Genomic DNA, 15,907 nt, shown 5'->3' on the forward strand with positions numbered 1-15,907 from the left:
ATAGGTAAAGAAAAATATTATTATATGATAATTTTATTTGAGTAAACTCCTATGTTGTGCGAAAAGTGACAATTATTGATCTGATCACTGCACACGATATACCGAAGACCAGAATAGCCAAGAACAAGATTTATTTATAACATCATTATTTATTTTACCCATAAGCATTTCCACAGGGTCGATCGGTAATATCATTTGATTTTTATGAATTCGATATTTTATATGGCACCATTGCCCTCATTTGTTTGCATTTGAGAGTATGATATATGGTAATCCAAAGAAATGATTTCGATCTGGAAATCCCTTTAAACTGCTAACCACTTACTTACCTTTCCTTGAAGTGGCAGCGGTACGGAGGCGGGATCGGTACGCATTTCACGCAAATAACAAGTAATGCAGGTCTCCAGATCTTTCACGTAGGCACGTTCAGTTTGTAGCAGCTCTGCCATTATAAACCTATTAACATAAATTTTTTCAGATTTATTAACTTCTTTATTAATTCTGGAAGCCATCCCCAATTAATGCATAAGACGCCCCGTGTATTTATGACGAATGAACGACATTATTGAACAACGTATGAAATACGTACTAAAATGCAATTAAGAATAGATTACATATCCGAGCTAGGCTACAAACAAAGCAAAGCCGCCGTCGCCCGAAATATAGCTTGTCGGATCCACCGGAATCACTCGCGGAGCTTTTAGGTCTCTCAAGCAAGAGTTCGACGAAAGAAATTATCGATAGGCACAACCCACTTAGGTTCTCGCCGAATATTCTCAGTGGGTCGCGATTTAGATCAGGTGATAGATTCTACGCAACTTGCTAGGACTAGTGTTAGCAAATTCTCTTAGGTTGAGTCCGTGATGTCAAACTGAAGAGTTTTATAAAGAGGGAACAATAAACTTACTCTTTACGTCTGGCGCTACGCCGTTTATCATCGCCTATAGTTGGTGGCTGTGGTTCGGCACGGGTGTCGTTATCAGCAGATTGCGATGATGCCAAAGATGGAGCCACGCCTGAGTCACTTTCTGGTTCGCTCTCTCCACCTTCCATAGAACCACTGAATTCCGCATATCTAAATCAAAATTAGATTTATAGATATGTATTAAAGTTTTTCAAGTCAATTCCAGATTTTTTTTAACTAGGGATCTATTACCGAATTTTTCACGTAATCTAATAAAATTCGCGATAAATACGACACGAGAACTCTCTCATCGCGGCCGCCAGTAACTACATTCCCGATCCTGTGGACAGAATGGAAAGCAGTCGACGTCGCCTCAAACACGTCATTTCGGATCCTCCCGATCCACTAACGGTGCTTTTAGGTACCTCAAGCACCGGTCATCGTTCTCGTCGAACCCTCCAATCGTCGAAGGGCTCGACGAGTAAATTAACCCCCACTGAGTTTCTCGCCGGATCTTCTCAGAGGGTCGCGTGTCCGATCCGATGGTAGATTCTGCGAAGCACTGCTCTTTCGAGGGTTCGTGTTAGCAACGTCGCCAGGTTCGAGTCCCGTGAGCTCACCTACTATTATAGTTAAGGCTATAAATACACTTTAGATACTATACAAGAATTTTCCGTACCTGGCATCAACAGCAGCAACCCACTCTTTAATCTGAACGGCATGAGGGTGTCCCTTCTCGACTAGTCCGTCTGCCAGCTGAGCGAGCAAACGCACTCGCTCGCGACTCTCCCTGGCGACGCCCGCAGCAGCAGCGGCCGCGGCAGCTCCGCAGCGTTCCTGAGTTTCACGGATCCACTCGACTGCGGCGCGGGCCGAACGCTCGAATAAAGCAAACTGCTGACATTGTTCTAGACGCTTCTTGCGTACCGTCCAATGTTCCAATACCTATTGAAAAATCACGTATTTTACCAAAGTACAGGGTACAAAAAAATAATATATAAGTTAATTGCAAAAAAAATAATACCGGTTGAACTAACGCCATGAATAAACTTTTAAACATGATAAACTTTCGTTACGCACATAGGCCAGCATGGTGTGTGGTCAACTGAGTGACGACCCTGATATCATCGCGCGACCTCAACAATAGCCTTTATTGTCTAACGTCCGTGTAACGACACTGGCAATGGCCATGTCCTAACAATTAATAACAATAAGCAGCCTTACTGCATCACTGCATAATCCATAACTAGCACAATATATGTATGTCATTGCTAACATAATTTGAATTGTCCAATATTGAAAACAAGATATAAATATCGGTTTTGTTTACAAACTTTAACCGTTGTATTGAAAAGCAAAAATATTGACTGTTACGTAATGCATCGATAAACCATTTTAATATTATGCTAAGTTATACATTTTTTATGTATGACCTACTTACTATCCTACCCTACTACACAGAACTTTGTCGCGTTTAAGGATTTATTAACTGTACCATACACTTTCCTCTTTTTGAAATTTATGAAACCATTTTCAATTTAGTAACCCAATATTGCAGTGCGATTTGTAACCGTTTAATAATTATAGCCCACAATAACTATATCAATTTTTAAATGATAAAATTCAAAAAATATTTTCTAAGCATGGACCATTTGATTGTTAGAGTACATAATAATATTCAAACAATAATTCCTACCTTCGTTTCTTGGGCCAATAAGGTGTCAAGTATAGCTCGTGTCTGCTCATGATGAGCCTTGCTTGCGGCTGGAGTCTGGCCGTGAACTTGAGCCGAACGTCCAGCGTACTTTAAGAACGTTTCGGCTGTTCGGCGAGCGAGAGTGCAGGCCTTCAGAAATGCTTCTTTTTGTTCGCCATGTTTTACTATAAGCGCAGCCACCTAGAATGCACGTCATTGATTTGTTAGTACTGAAATGGAACTTATCTACTGTATTAGAAATATTTATCAAATACTTTTTGATAACCTTGTTTTTTGTCACATGATTTAAACCCAATTTTTTTAATTTGTCTGCCTTGATATTTTGCTACATAGGTCCTAATGGATAGATTAAATTAGTCTTTTATTTTTATTAATCTCCCAGATAAGTTGCAAGAAGGTTTCAAATTAGTCAAGCGGTAGGCTATGTTGGTTGCGTGACGAAACTCACAAGCAGGTCAACAGCATGTCCTACACTTATCATTAAACATGCCGATACAAATCATAAAGGGAATGCTGCAACGCCTTGAAACGTGAGGTCTAAGCTATACTGTTTAACGGCTATCCCTCCCTGCAATCTGAACCCGCCTGTACTTCGCAACAGGAATAAGAAGAACAGGAATTAACAAGATTCTTCATCGGTCATTCAAATTTCAAAATTTCAAAGACAGCATAAAGTAGACGAAATAGAACAAATCGCGCGAAATGTTTTGGGTTGCCTCCAGATAACTTATAACTTTTAGTTTAATCTAAATTATTCATCAAAAACTTTTTGTCTATCTTCTTCTTCTTCTTCGTCGCTTTCTTCATTGCTGAAGGTCGTGTCCCTGAAACTTGACCGTTGCCTGTCTCGTGAGCTGTTTCCATCTCGTCCGGTCCTCAGCTGCTCGAATGGCGGTTGCGACTGGCAACCCAGTTAGAGCGGTTACTTGATCACACCAACGGCTAGGTAATCGGCCGCGGGGTCTCTTTCCTTCTACTTTGCCCGTCACAATCACTTTGTCCAAGTTATCTGACTGTCGGCGGGCAATATGACCGAAGTAGCTGAGGATCCTCTGGTAACAGATTGTTGAGAGCCTGACTCGGATGCGAAGCTGATCCAGGATAGATTTATTTGTCCTCTTGGCCGTCCACGGAATTCGGAGCATTCGTCTCCAGCACCACATTTCAAATGCATTTATTTTCTTGCGCTCGGATGCCTTAATTGTCCAGGACTCTGCCCCGTAGAGAAAGATTGAGAAAACTAAGGTTCGGACGAGTCTCATTTTCGTGACGTTAGAGACTTTGCGATTTTGCCATATTCGTTTGAGCTTGGTCATCGCTGTTTTGGCCATCTGCGTCCTCCTCCTTATCTCTCCCTCACTGCCTCCGCGGTCGGTCAGTAAGGACCCGAGGTATATGAACTCGCTGACGAATTCTAGATCTGATAGCTCTCCAGTTCTTGAGAGTTGACTGGTTCTGTCCACTATCATGACCTTTGTTTTGGACTTATTAACGGAGAGCCCCACCAAACTACTCTCATACTCCACTCTACGGAATAGGTCAGCAAGCTCCTTCTCAGATGACGCGAAAAGCGTGGTATCGTCCGCATATCTCAGATTGCTAATTTTTATGCCACCGACTGAGATGCCCCCCTCCCACTCCTCTAAGGCTTTTCTCATTACATATTCTCCATACACATTGAAAAGAATAGGAGAAAGTATGCACCCCTGTCGCACACCTTTTTCCGGCTTAAAAGGTCCCGAGATGACGTCATTCACTCTAACCATAGACACACCATCCCGGTAAAGGCTAGCGATCAATGATACTAGATGTTGAGGTACGCCCATTTCCCGCAGAATTCTCCACAAACAGTCCCACCGAACACAATCAAAAGCTTTTGTGTAATCTATGAAACACAAGAGTATTGGCTTGTTAAACTCCCGACTTTTCTCAATTATTTGCCTTACATTTACAATTTGTTCTCGTGTTCCTCGACCCTTCACAAAACCCGCCTGTTCACTAGGGATCTGCCACTGAATATAGGACTGTAGTCTTCCGTTAATTACATAAAGCATTACTTTACTAGCGTGCGATATTAATGCTACTGTTCGGTAATTACTACATGTTCGCGTTGATCCTTTCTTGTGTAGTGGAATAAGCAGAGATTCTTTCCAGTCTTTGACCCATTTGCCTGTCCTCCATACCTGGTTACACAGATCAAGCAGCAGCTTAATTCCTCGATCTCCTAAATGTTTTAATTCCTCAGCGAAAATATCGTCTCTACCAGCTGCCTTATTCGTTTTAAGTTTATGCAGGGCACCTCTGATTTCGGATTCTATAATCTCCGGTTCCCGGTAGTTTATTTCTAGCATTCGGGATTCTCCATCCTGTCCTGCAGGAACGGCATACAATTTTTCGCAATACGATCGCCACCTCTCCGTTACCTCATCTATCTCACTCAATAGCTTGCCCTCCTCAGTCTCTATAGCCCATGTTTTTGCCTTAAACTCTCTCGTGATATTTTTGATTTTCAAAAATATGTCTCGGGTTTGAAACTTCTGCGCATGATCTTCAATATCCTGACAGATTGAGTTAAGGTAATCATTATAGTCCCTACGGCAGAGCAGTTGAACTCTTGCCGAGGCTTCGCGGTAATCTGTAATAGTAGATTCGACATTGCCTATGAGTAGTTCCTTTCGCTCTCTGATAGCCTTCCACGTCAAAGGGGGACTCCGGTCATTTATAGATACTTTACACCGGAGGTCAGTCGTTGGCAGCAGGGCGTACTGACTACCACAACCAACATCACTGCGGCGCAGAAGGCAAGGGGAAACCACTGCGCTAGTTTTCCCAAGTAATCCTATGAAAGTGGACCAAGTACAGAATGAGATTTTTGTCTATACTAATATTATAAAGAGGAAAGATTTGTTTGTTTGTTTCGAATAGGCTCCGAAACTACTGGACCGATTTGAAAAATTATTTTTCCATTAGAAGCCGACATTGTCCCTGATGAACATAGGCTACTTTTTTTTAATTTTTTTTTATTTTATTTTTTTGGTTTCAGGTGTGTTTTAATGTTTCCGAAGCGAAGCGAGGGCGGGTCGCTAGTGAGATATAAAATTGAATAAAATTGAAATTTGAAAAATTCAATTTGAACAACTGATATCAATCATATTAGGACCTTAGCCGAGTATAGCTAATGTCAATATTTTCATTATATAATGTTCATAAATAAATGTAAGAAATTGTGAAAATCTACCTGTGCGGCTTTGTCAATAGACTGAGCTAAAGTCGGCTCGTCAGTTGATGGAGCGGCTGCAGATCCACACCAGTCTTCATCTCTGCGGTATTCACGTTCCAATGAGTCGAGCACCGAACACACCTGTTCGGCTGTCTTGTAGAAATTGAGTGAGGCCGTCACGAGCTTGTGACGCTCCTCGGCGCAGGTCACTAATCGCTGCCAGCGCTCAGTTACCTCCTCTGATATTTCTCTGTAGTATTAAAAAAAATATTAAAATATACACTGAAATATTTGTAGTAAATTTTAAAATTTTCGATCAAGTTATACTAACCTGATGGTATGGGGATCGTAGTGATTGGCAGCCCTCAACGCATCAGCCCTGTACTTTACTTGAACAGCACTGGCGTGTGTTTTCTCCACTGCCACTTGAAATTGGTCGTGCTCCCTTTTAAGCTGCTCGGCCTCAGAAAGAGTTCCAGGAATGGAGAATGACGCAGCCAACATAGCCTCTCCGTTACGTATCCAACTGACCACCTGAGCTGCGTCTTTTTGAAATTGTCCTGCAAAATGTCAAGCAACAACATATTTATCTACTTTAGAGGCCAATAACTATTCTACCGGTGAAACAGAAAGAGAAGACGGCATTTTGTGTCTTCCGAAATGGAGATTCGGTACCCCAGTCCCTTCAAATCTGTACAGAATGGAAAATTCGATACTGCAACTTGCTTTGGATACTGGGTAAAGACAGTAAACTGACAACAAACTATAACTCTATACTAAAGAAAATAAGAAGATATGGTATAGAACTGGGTATGGATATGGATAAGTGCTTGCAACTCTAATATATCATTGACGAAATAAATTTGAATATTTCGTTAAAACTTTAATGTTGATAATGATTTATAACGCTATAACTGACATTGAAGTTCAAAACCAATTACAGACATAAACTCTTAAAACGAATTCGATATCTTTATCGAGAAAACTCTAGGGATTTTGACAATCATCTTGACAAGCTGACAGCAGTCAGAAACAACGATGTACACCTTAAATTCTTTGTTATTGAGGGAGACAATTCACATGCCAAGACACATCTATACAATTGCTGATAGTCACTATAGTTATGATGAATATTCATTCAGTGTTAGAGTGAGACCTTAGCATTGCTAATGTGTGAAAATTCTATGGCATTCTAATTTTGAATAAAATGTTTGCTTCAAACGTCAACCCATTAGTCCCATGAAGAGAAAGACAATAAGAGGATATATCCTGATGTTTTCTGGAATCTTAAGTAATGATACTTGTGCGTTCCCAATAAGTATTGATGTTTTGACTTACCAAGTTGCACGCACTGTTCGAATCTGGCACGTCTTTCTTCAGCCAATTCTTCCAAATCAAGCTGCCTGTCGTGAAGGAACTCAAGCAGCAGCTGCACACGACCTTGTGCATCAAGAGGTGCAGTTTCAGTCCCGTCAGAACCACTAGATGCCATTACATCCGAAGCGTCTGCAATAGCTGCTGCCAATTCTTGACCCTGCTGTACCACCTATAAAAATACATAAAATGAAGCTGTTACGACCATACAATGACGTTTCCTATAAAATGATATCCAAGTATAATTATTGTATATAGGTCACTAAGGATATAGCTCTAGCTATTAACGATTTTTTCTTCACCATAGAACACGGACAAGCTTACTACGATTGTGACAGACATTTACTGATGATAACGCGTATTTGGAACACGTACCAGTCATGGCGTTCTGGCATGATGAATGCAATGAAGTAAAAAATACCTGAAAAGTAGCGTGTTGCATTCTAGCAACACTTTCGTTGTGTGCTGCAAGGGCCTGCTCCGCTTGCTGAGGATCACGAGGCGGTTCAGTGCGTTGCAATTCGTCACCCCACAACTCTAGTCGGCTTGATACCTAGAAAACAAAAAAAAACACTGGGCATTGTTACGAAAACTTTGATTAATCTAAATTCGGACTGCAAGATGTATGAAAAGAGATACTCTTTTAGACATTTAAGATGTGTACTCTTGCTTTTGGGCCTGTTGTTTCTCTGGCCTACTCTCTGAAACAGCTGAACAGACTTTGACGAAATGTTCATTTCTACGACAATATTAATTATATGTTACCTGGTTTAATTGAACTGAAAGAAGAGTATAATATCAGGGTACATAAACCTACAGTTAGGTACTTATATAATTCGAGATTACGTAATTAGAAAAATGTATACCTCCAGAGCGTCCCTTTCAAAATGTCTAAGCTGTAATGTGAGCTCCAGTTTCCTTTCGCGATCGGACCACAGTTCCTCGAGTGCACTGCGTGTTCCTCGCAATCGCTCTAAAGTGGATTCCACGGCAGCGGTGCTGGTTGCATCCGAGTCGCCTGAAGATCTGCAATAAGATCGACATTAATGTTAAATAGTATTTAATAAAAAGTATAGTTTAGATATTAATGATGTATTTATATAACTATACTATGATAGCACAATTAATGCCTTAGATTCCCAAACTTTTTGACGATGCTTAGAGTACGTTTTGCTGATTTTGTTCTGAGAAAACTGATAAAAAATTATTTGATATTGACAATTAATTTTTGGCATCAAGTTTATTCTCATTAGCTATTAAGCGGTGATTTTGTAAAATCCCGACTGTGTACCTAACGTATATTTTCTTTTTTTTTACATCATGAAAATGGCTTATAATCTAGTTTTAATAAAACCAAATTTATTTGAAAATTCGTTAATATCTGTAATCTGTATGATAATAATACAGGTACGATACCATTGATCTTATCTGAGGAGACGGGTAACAGAACCCTTTAATAATGTCTAGTAAACTTATCTAGTTTGATCTCATAGAATTTGTCTCAACGGATACTATCTATAAATCGTTTTAATTCACCACTTTCTTCATGTGCTTTTTAACACGAATTTATTTTTATAGATTTACATTAAAGTAAACTGCAATAGAAATGAGATAACCGAGCATTATTACTGCACCACAACTAAGTAAATCGAATGATATAATATCTTTATGACCACAAACCTCCATCTTAAGCACTGCACTGGTGATTTATTCCTATGCGATCTTCGATGATATCTGAGCATTTTGGGCAAAAATGTTCATCTCACCGGCTATTTCAAATCGTAAATGAAGAAAAGTCGTTTTTTTTTTCGTTTATCGACACTACACTTTCACTTTTGTATCACTTCTAAATCTCTCATAAATGAATTTAAGCTACAAAATCATTAATATTTAATAATATATATAATTAATAAGTTGGGTGTAAAATTGCTGGATGAAAATTGAAATGTTCTAGGACGAGTCTCCAATTAAAAAATTAAATAAATCAAGAATCTATATTACATAAATATTTAATTAAACGATAAGAAATAAGTAGATGACCAAGTGCACATCAAACCAACTGTTATGTTACGGCTGGTTAGTAAACGATTCGAGCCACGATTTATTCCCTATAGTGCAAGCTAACTGTGCGCAGACATAACTGATTTGTTTAACGTTATTATTTACAAAACACATTACGTAAGTGAAATCTCACTTTATAGATGATTCTACCGAATACCGCAATTGTGATGTTACGCAGGTGTCTGAGCGCTGCCGATCTATTAATTGTTTCCCGGCGGTGACCTAAATAATTTAAATCTTTCAAATTTATATTAAAAATATAAAATCCTACAAGTATGCTTTTGTTTAGATAACTTGTTTGTATTGCATATCCTACACAAATCGTGCGAGTAAAATTTTTTCACATGGTGAGTTTAAAACAAATATGCGAACCCTTTTCGGATTTCGTTTTATTGTCCAGAAACGTAACGTCAAACATCAAAATACGTAAACACACGCAGATGCTGATGTATTTATTATTTATATTTTTCATCAACACGCCGTCAATTTCGTAAAGCGTCTTCGGATGCAATATCCCGCCATTGTGAAGGTGGCCGTCTAAAGCAGAATACGACAAATTATGTCGGTTGCACATATTTATGATGCTGTTGCCGATTTCTCAATCGGAAACTGACTGAATGTTCTGATTTAATAAACTCCACTACTTAAGTAAGGATGCGTTATGCGTCTGCACGAATTTACTACTACCGTCCTGTTTATTTCTATTTTACAATTTGAAGGTTAGATTACCTAGCTGTTGTTCTGACATAGATGAGACTTCGATATCCAATCTAAATAGGTGGAATCCGATACTTCTACATTCGTTCAATCTGCAGACGTTCTGATCACCGCTTAAAATGAAGTTGACCGTGAACTAGTGTGAAAGTCCAGTATTTCGTACTTTACAAACATTACCAAGTCTGCCTTTACTAATAAATTTTGTTTACTAATAAATTAATTTAATTCTTTAATTACTAAAGAAGCTGGTTTGTTGGCGGACCAATAGATATTGTTCCGAACATATATATGAAAATACAAGTATAATCTCAAGCGTCTAGACTGATGGAACCAGTCAAATAACTAGTCATATTCCGTTTACATTGTGATCGTGAATACAGATAACGTTAGACACCGGGTAGACGCGCTCGCTCTCCGTGGCTAACATGAAGAAAGTTTCCCTTGCACGCGTTTTACCGCAATAAACTGCAACATGCTGAATCAAGAGACAGAATCTCAAATCTAGCATCACGAAGTTAGAGTTCAAAGGCTCGACTTGTAGGTTTTGTGTGTCTCATGTTCGTGTCGCATGTGTGCAAATTAGTCAGTACATTTATAATATACTAGTCGTACTCGCCCGCTCCGCTGGGCATTTAAAATTAACATTATTATTTATTGTCATTATTATTACGGAGTCCAACACTCATGTAAATAACATGTATTTTCTACATGGACACCAAGTTTCAAGTCAATCGGATGCATGGTTCAGTAGTTGTAACGGAACATCCGTAAAAACCACTGTAGATTTATATATTAGTATAGATTCATTGAAATTTCCAATTTCGTATCAAGAAATATGTTAGTTTTTAACGCTTGAGAGATATCATTTGTGGTCGGTACAATTTTTTAACGTTTTCCCTACCTGTAAAAAAACACGGTAAATCGTTACGAGAAGGTATATTATGGATAAACTTCCATGTAAATTGTGTTTTATATATATTATATTATGTAGATAAATATTCCGGTGCTCGAAACCGTTTTAATGTCGTTGCTAGTGCTGCATACCTCGCGCTTCGGCGCCCAAACGGAACCAGAAGATAGTGGTGAAGACTCATGCACTATTCATACAAGACACATTATCGTGCGAGAGTGATTGATTTGTCCGTTTCAAATGAGCTCTTATTTGTCATTACCACATTTATAAACATTTATAAACTTTCTATTAAATATCAAGTAAATCAGACATTTGCTATGAATAGTATTTAATTGTTTTAATTATATTACTCATTTTGAATATTGATAATAATTATGGTTATTTCGAAAGTATAAAACGCAAAATAATGGTAGTCTCAAAAAAGTTATTCTTGGATATATTTTAAAATTAGACAACGACTTACGAGTTAGTAATTGCGTGAACAGTAAACAAGTTCGGTTGCGATGTAAAATGGTGTCTCCCAGTTTAATTAGCTCCAAAATAGACCTTAGTTTCCAAGTAAAATAACTATTTACGTCTTTAAAATACAGGTGCAAATTTAATCCAATAAGGTTAAGCGCGAACATTAACAACAACCATAATTACTTTAATTAATAGTCTCAAAGCGATCAACAATGAGTGAAGGAAGACATAAACAAAACGCTCGTTACAGACACGAATCGTTCGGCGATAACTGTTAAATATAGTTGTTAAACAAAAATTATGTATACTGCGACGGTCGCCGTAGGGTCTTTAAGAGTTTGTTTAATTTTGAGCGTACAACTCGTAAATATTCCGCTCACGAACCCAGCAGAAGCCCTCTAGTACAGAAGGCTAAGCCGTTCGACAATTAGGGCTCAGTGGTAGTTTTATGGGCAGTTAAAACGCATCCACTGGCGGACAACATTTTATATCCGGTTTTATTGGCGCAAAGCAATGCACCGTTTCAACAAAACCCTCGCTTCGACGCCTTCCTATTCCTTAAGCTTAGATATATATACGAGGTACTTAATTATGTATTGCAAGAGTTAATGTCGACAGTAAGGCGCATTGCACATTGTACGTTCACGTAAAAATATAATGCGTTCGTAAACATTTAACCTACCTACCCTTGCAACTATAAAATTACACGGGACAATGTTAGTAAAAATGTACAAAACACAAACCTGCAATACACACTATCACAAATATACACAAAATGAAGAATAAACAAAATAAAAAGAATATACGCGTCGTGATTATCAAACAATAAGTGCAGCATGTGGCCGTTTCTCAAATATTATGATAACGAATACTTGAAGTTGTCCTCTGTCATTGTTTCAATGTCTATAAATGAATACCTTTTTCGATGAGCAGTCTAATGTTCCTTCTTCAGCAAGTTACGTCAGCATAGAAGTCACAACGAAATATGGTTGAAATATGAACCAAACAATGTAAAAGTATGATTATATTATAAAATTCGGTGCAAGATAAAATACTTCTAGAAATTTCTATTCAGCATAATCATAATTTATTTTTATCGCAGTAGTCTCGAACAATTTGGACCATTAAAAAACTAAAACGTTAATAAAACTATTATAATTCCAATATACCCAAACAAGAAATGTCATTGGCGTAGGCTTAATAGGAATGGTCTACAAAATCTAATATTAACATTTTCAGTATTATACAAATTTTAATGCTAAATTTTTACAACAAAGCATAGGTGTCACGTATGAAAATATTATGATAAGCTCGGCTCACAATATTTTAGATCTGTCATAATAGATCAGCATTTATTGCTTCAACCATTCTATATTGGCAAATAGCGAAAACTTGTAGCGGACCTTATAAATATCCTAAAACTATGTTAATGCAACAAGACTGCAGAACAGGGAAATAATTAAATTTACAAGAAAATCTTAATACTTATATGCTCGTAACTCTCGGGCGCTGAACGGCAGAAACGATCATTATTTCCTAAGTCAATACACAATCTTCAAGAGTCCCGCGAGGAATTTGTAAACAAGATTGATAAAAATACGTGAATAGAAAATTGTAGTAGTTGTCGGCTGCTTTCTACGCGAGGCATCGCAAATTGCGTGACTACTGAGCTGCGACTACGGCGCCGGCGTGCAAGCGCAGACTGCACCGAGATTTATACACGACTTCACGACAGACTGATAGTTCTACTAATGTCGTGCTCACAAGGACCAGGACAACATGACTTAGAATTAGAGAAAAATCTAAGGTTTCAGTTTATTTTTCTTCTGTTTGTTTAAATACCGTTAGATGCTATTTACACTATAAGATTTTTTAGATTTAAACATGACTTTCGCCCGATGATTTAAAAATCAAGAACCAATTTACAAAATATATTCATTATTTCAGTTATATGTATATATAAAATTGCATGAAATATATAATACACTGCAAATATTTTACACATTCATAATCGTATGAATAGTATCTAACAATACATATTTTCTTGTCCGTTTACACTTCTTACGCTTAAATCTTCAAACTTAAAAACGCGAAAAGACAACAAATCAATTGCTTATATCATGAAAGCATGCAAACCTTCATGAAAATTGTTAACATAATATGAAAGTATTGTTTGCACTGTTCTGATTTATATCAACATTAATTAAACGAAGACTGTACTGATTTTTTAATCCATACTGATTGATACTAAGGAAACAGTTACTCAATTACGTTATAAAAACATAGGAATGATTGTGTTTATTTTCGTAAAATAATATTAATTAGTGTGCCCAAAGTTTGAACGTCGGATTAATAAAATGAAGTTATTTTTATTTCAATAAATCACTAAATTAAACAGATACTGCTGCGACACTGCCACGGATGGATACATGTGGGAGAAACGACCTCAAAACCGAGCAATAATTCAGCAATTCACTGACATTGAAAACCTGTTACCATAAAAAACAATAGGCAGTAGTGTTTTTAATTAATAAATTAAGTAAAATAACATGAGATGATCTCTAGATTTTTTTACGAATTAAAAAATATTTGTTGAAAAGTATGTATTTTAAAAGATAAATTATAGTAAATTATTTTAAATAAATTATTAATATCTTAGTGCTCAGTCGACACTTCCTGCCTGCTTCTAAGACATATAAATTAAACAATATCATCATAAAGTGAACAAATTAGGTATATACATCTATTTCTATATAGACATCTATTTCTATTTTTCAAAACTGTTTTTACTTGAATACAAATATTCAATTAATCCGAATGTAATATTTTACCATGAAAAAATAATGATCTCAGTAGAACAAGCTTCTGGAATAGTCTGACCACCCTGTCATCATCTTGAGCTCGCACTTATCCAGTGAGCCCTGAAAATCAGACTTCCCCTCTTCTCCTCCATTTACTATCAGCTACCTTTCATAAAGTCAGCAAATCGAATTATGAGTGGACAGCTGGATAGCATATATTGCCGCCAGTCGAAGTCAGTATCTTTGGAATTCAGCGTTTCAAAAGTATATTCAATATACTTTTTTCGGTACGAAGACTCAATTCAATTTGTGAAAATTAAAGCCTATCTGCGTGTTTTTTGGAGTTTTCCGATGAGCTTTTGCTAAGATTTTTAAAACCAGATGCTTTTACTATCACAGAAAATATCTATATTTTATCCATAAAACAGACAGTTTCCGAATTTTAAGTCCCTATTGTGCGTTTGATAACGATAACAAATCCATTTAATGTATTGATAATGGACAGTTGACAGATATTTTTAATTCATCAAACTAGAGTACAAATAACAAGATGAAATGCATCTGAAGTGTTCCAATTGAAACAATTTTAATGTATTTGATGCGATAGCGGGGTATGAGACTCTTTGTACATCGTAGAATTCGAAGGGGAAGCGCGGGTCACAACCACTGTGTATATACTTGAAACCGCCTTTCAGTCATATATAATTTCTTATTGAGCAATTCTAAATAATAAATCTGATTCTGGTCACTACAATTTTTACTAAATTTGAACTCGCATACATTCGCATTTATAATGTCAATTTTGAAAGTAAAGTAAATGAATAATGTAATCGGCATACCTCTTTTAATTTATTGAATTTTTATATAAAACACCTGAATGGAACGGCTCCTTGTTGTGTATGTTGCGCTATCTGTGACATAAAACCGTGAGAGTTTCGATCATATGCACTTACGAGTTCTGATTAGAAGCGTTGTGGCAATCGATGCAAACAAGAATTGTTCCAAGTCGATTCCCATTATTATGTCTAAAGTAATAACTGACAGGATGAGTGTCTCGAGTGTGTAACAATCGAGACTGTTTGTCAAGAGGGCGCGGTCTCGCAGCGAGCATAGGTGGCAGGGTCGTGTGGGTCCGCGTAACGTCCGTCGGTAGCCAAATAGACGCAACGCAGCACCGGAAGAGTCGATTGTGAGACAATTTGAAATCATTTTGGTAACCTATCAAGAATTTTTGACTTCCCGGTCGTTTTTATTCAATGCCAGTCTTTTATTGTCTAAATATATAAAGCAAGGACTACAATGCCAAAATCATAACATTGATGATTCCGTACGGCAGATTTGTCTTAATCCGGGTAGGTGTATATTCCGTCACAAACCTTTAAATGGCTTCAGATATTTTTAACGTAAAATACTAAATAAAACTATTACGATACTGATAGAGTGAGTGGAACTCAACTATTCTTACTAAGCTTATTTTATAATCCTATAAAATCATTATTACAAAAATATACAACGAATCACAGATTGTAGAAAGTAATTATAATTGTAAAAATCTTGCTCAATTTACAGATAATATTAAACAGAAAATGAAAGTCAATCAATTTGATAATTATATTATAGTATAAAGGTCAATCCTCTGAAAGAAGGAGATAATTCAAATGAGCATTCTCAAAGGTTCAATATCGGCTTTATTTACATAAATTACGGCAAACGTACAAATGAAATATTTAAAAAATAT

General features: G+C 37.1%; 1 protein-coding gene across 8 annotated transcripts in view; it reads right to left on the bottom strand.

Annotated features, from left to right (window-relative positions):
- The window catches only part of trio (trio Rho guanine nucleotide exchange factor), a 166,194-nt gene that overhangs the window by 124,987 nt on the left and 25,300 nt on the right, over positions 1–15,907 (bottom strand). For all 8 annotated transcript variants that reach the window (XM_089735254.1, XM_028187433.2, XM_028187431.2 and 5 more), the window contains exons 15-23: positions 8,082–8,241; positions 7,637–7,768; positions 7,180–7,387; positions 6,173–6,401; positions 5,860–6,091; positions 2,601–2,801; positions 1,584–1,849; positions 908–1,075; positions 330–456 (exon numbers count right to left, since the gene is read on the bottom strand). In XM_089735254.1, coding sequence (XP_089591380.1) covers positions 330–456; positions 908–1,075; positions 1,584–1,849; positions 2,601–2,801; positions 5,860–6,091; positions 6,173–6,401; positions 7,180–7,387; positions 7,637–7,768; positions 8,082–8,241 — 1,723 coding nt within the window. The remainder of the gene's footprint in view (positions 1–329; positions 457–907; positions 1,076–1,583; positions 1,850–2,600; positions 2,802–5,859; positions 6,092–6,172; positions 6,402–7,179; positions 7,388–7,636; positions 7,769–8,081; positions 8,242–15,907) is intronic.

Source organism: Bombyx mandarina, chromosome 01, assembly GCF_030267445.1.
Source record: "Bombyx mandarina strain Sakado chromosome 01, ASM3026744v2".
NCBI classification, from domain to species: domain Eukaryota; kingdom Metazoa; phylum Arthropoda; class Insecta; order Lepidoptera; family Bombycidae; genus Bombyx; species Bombyx mandarina.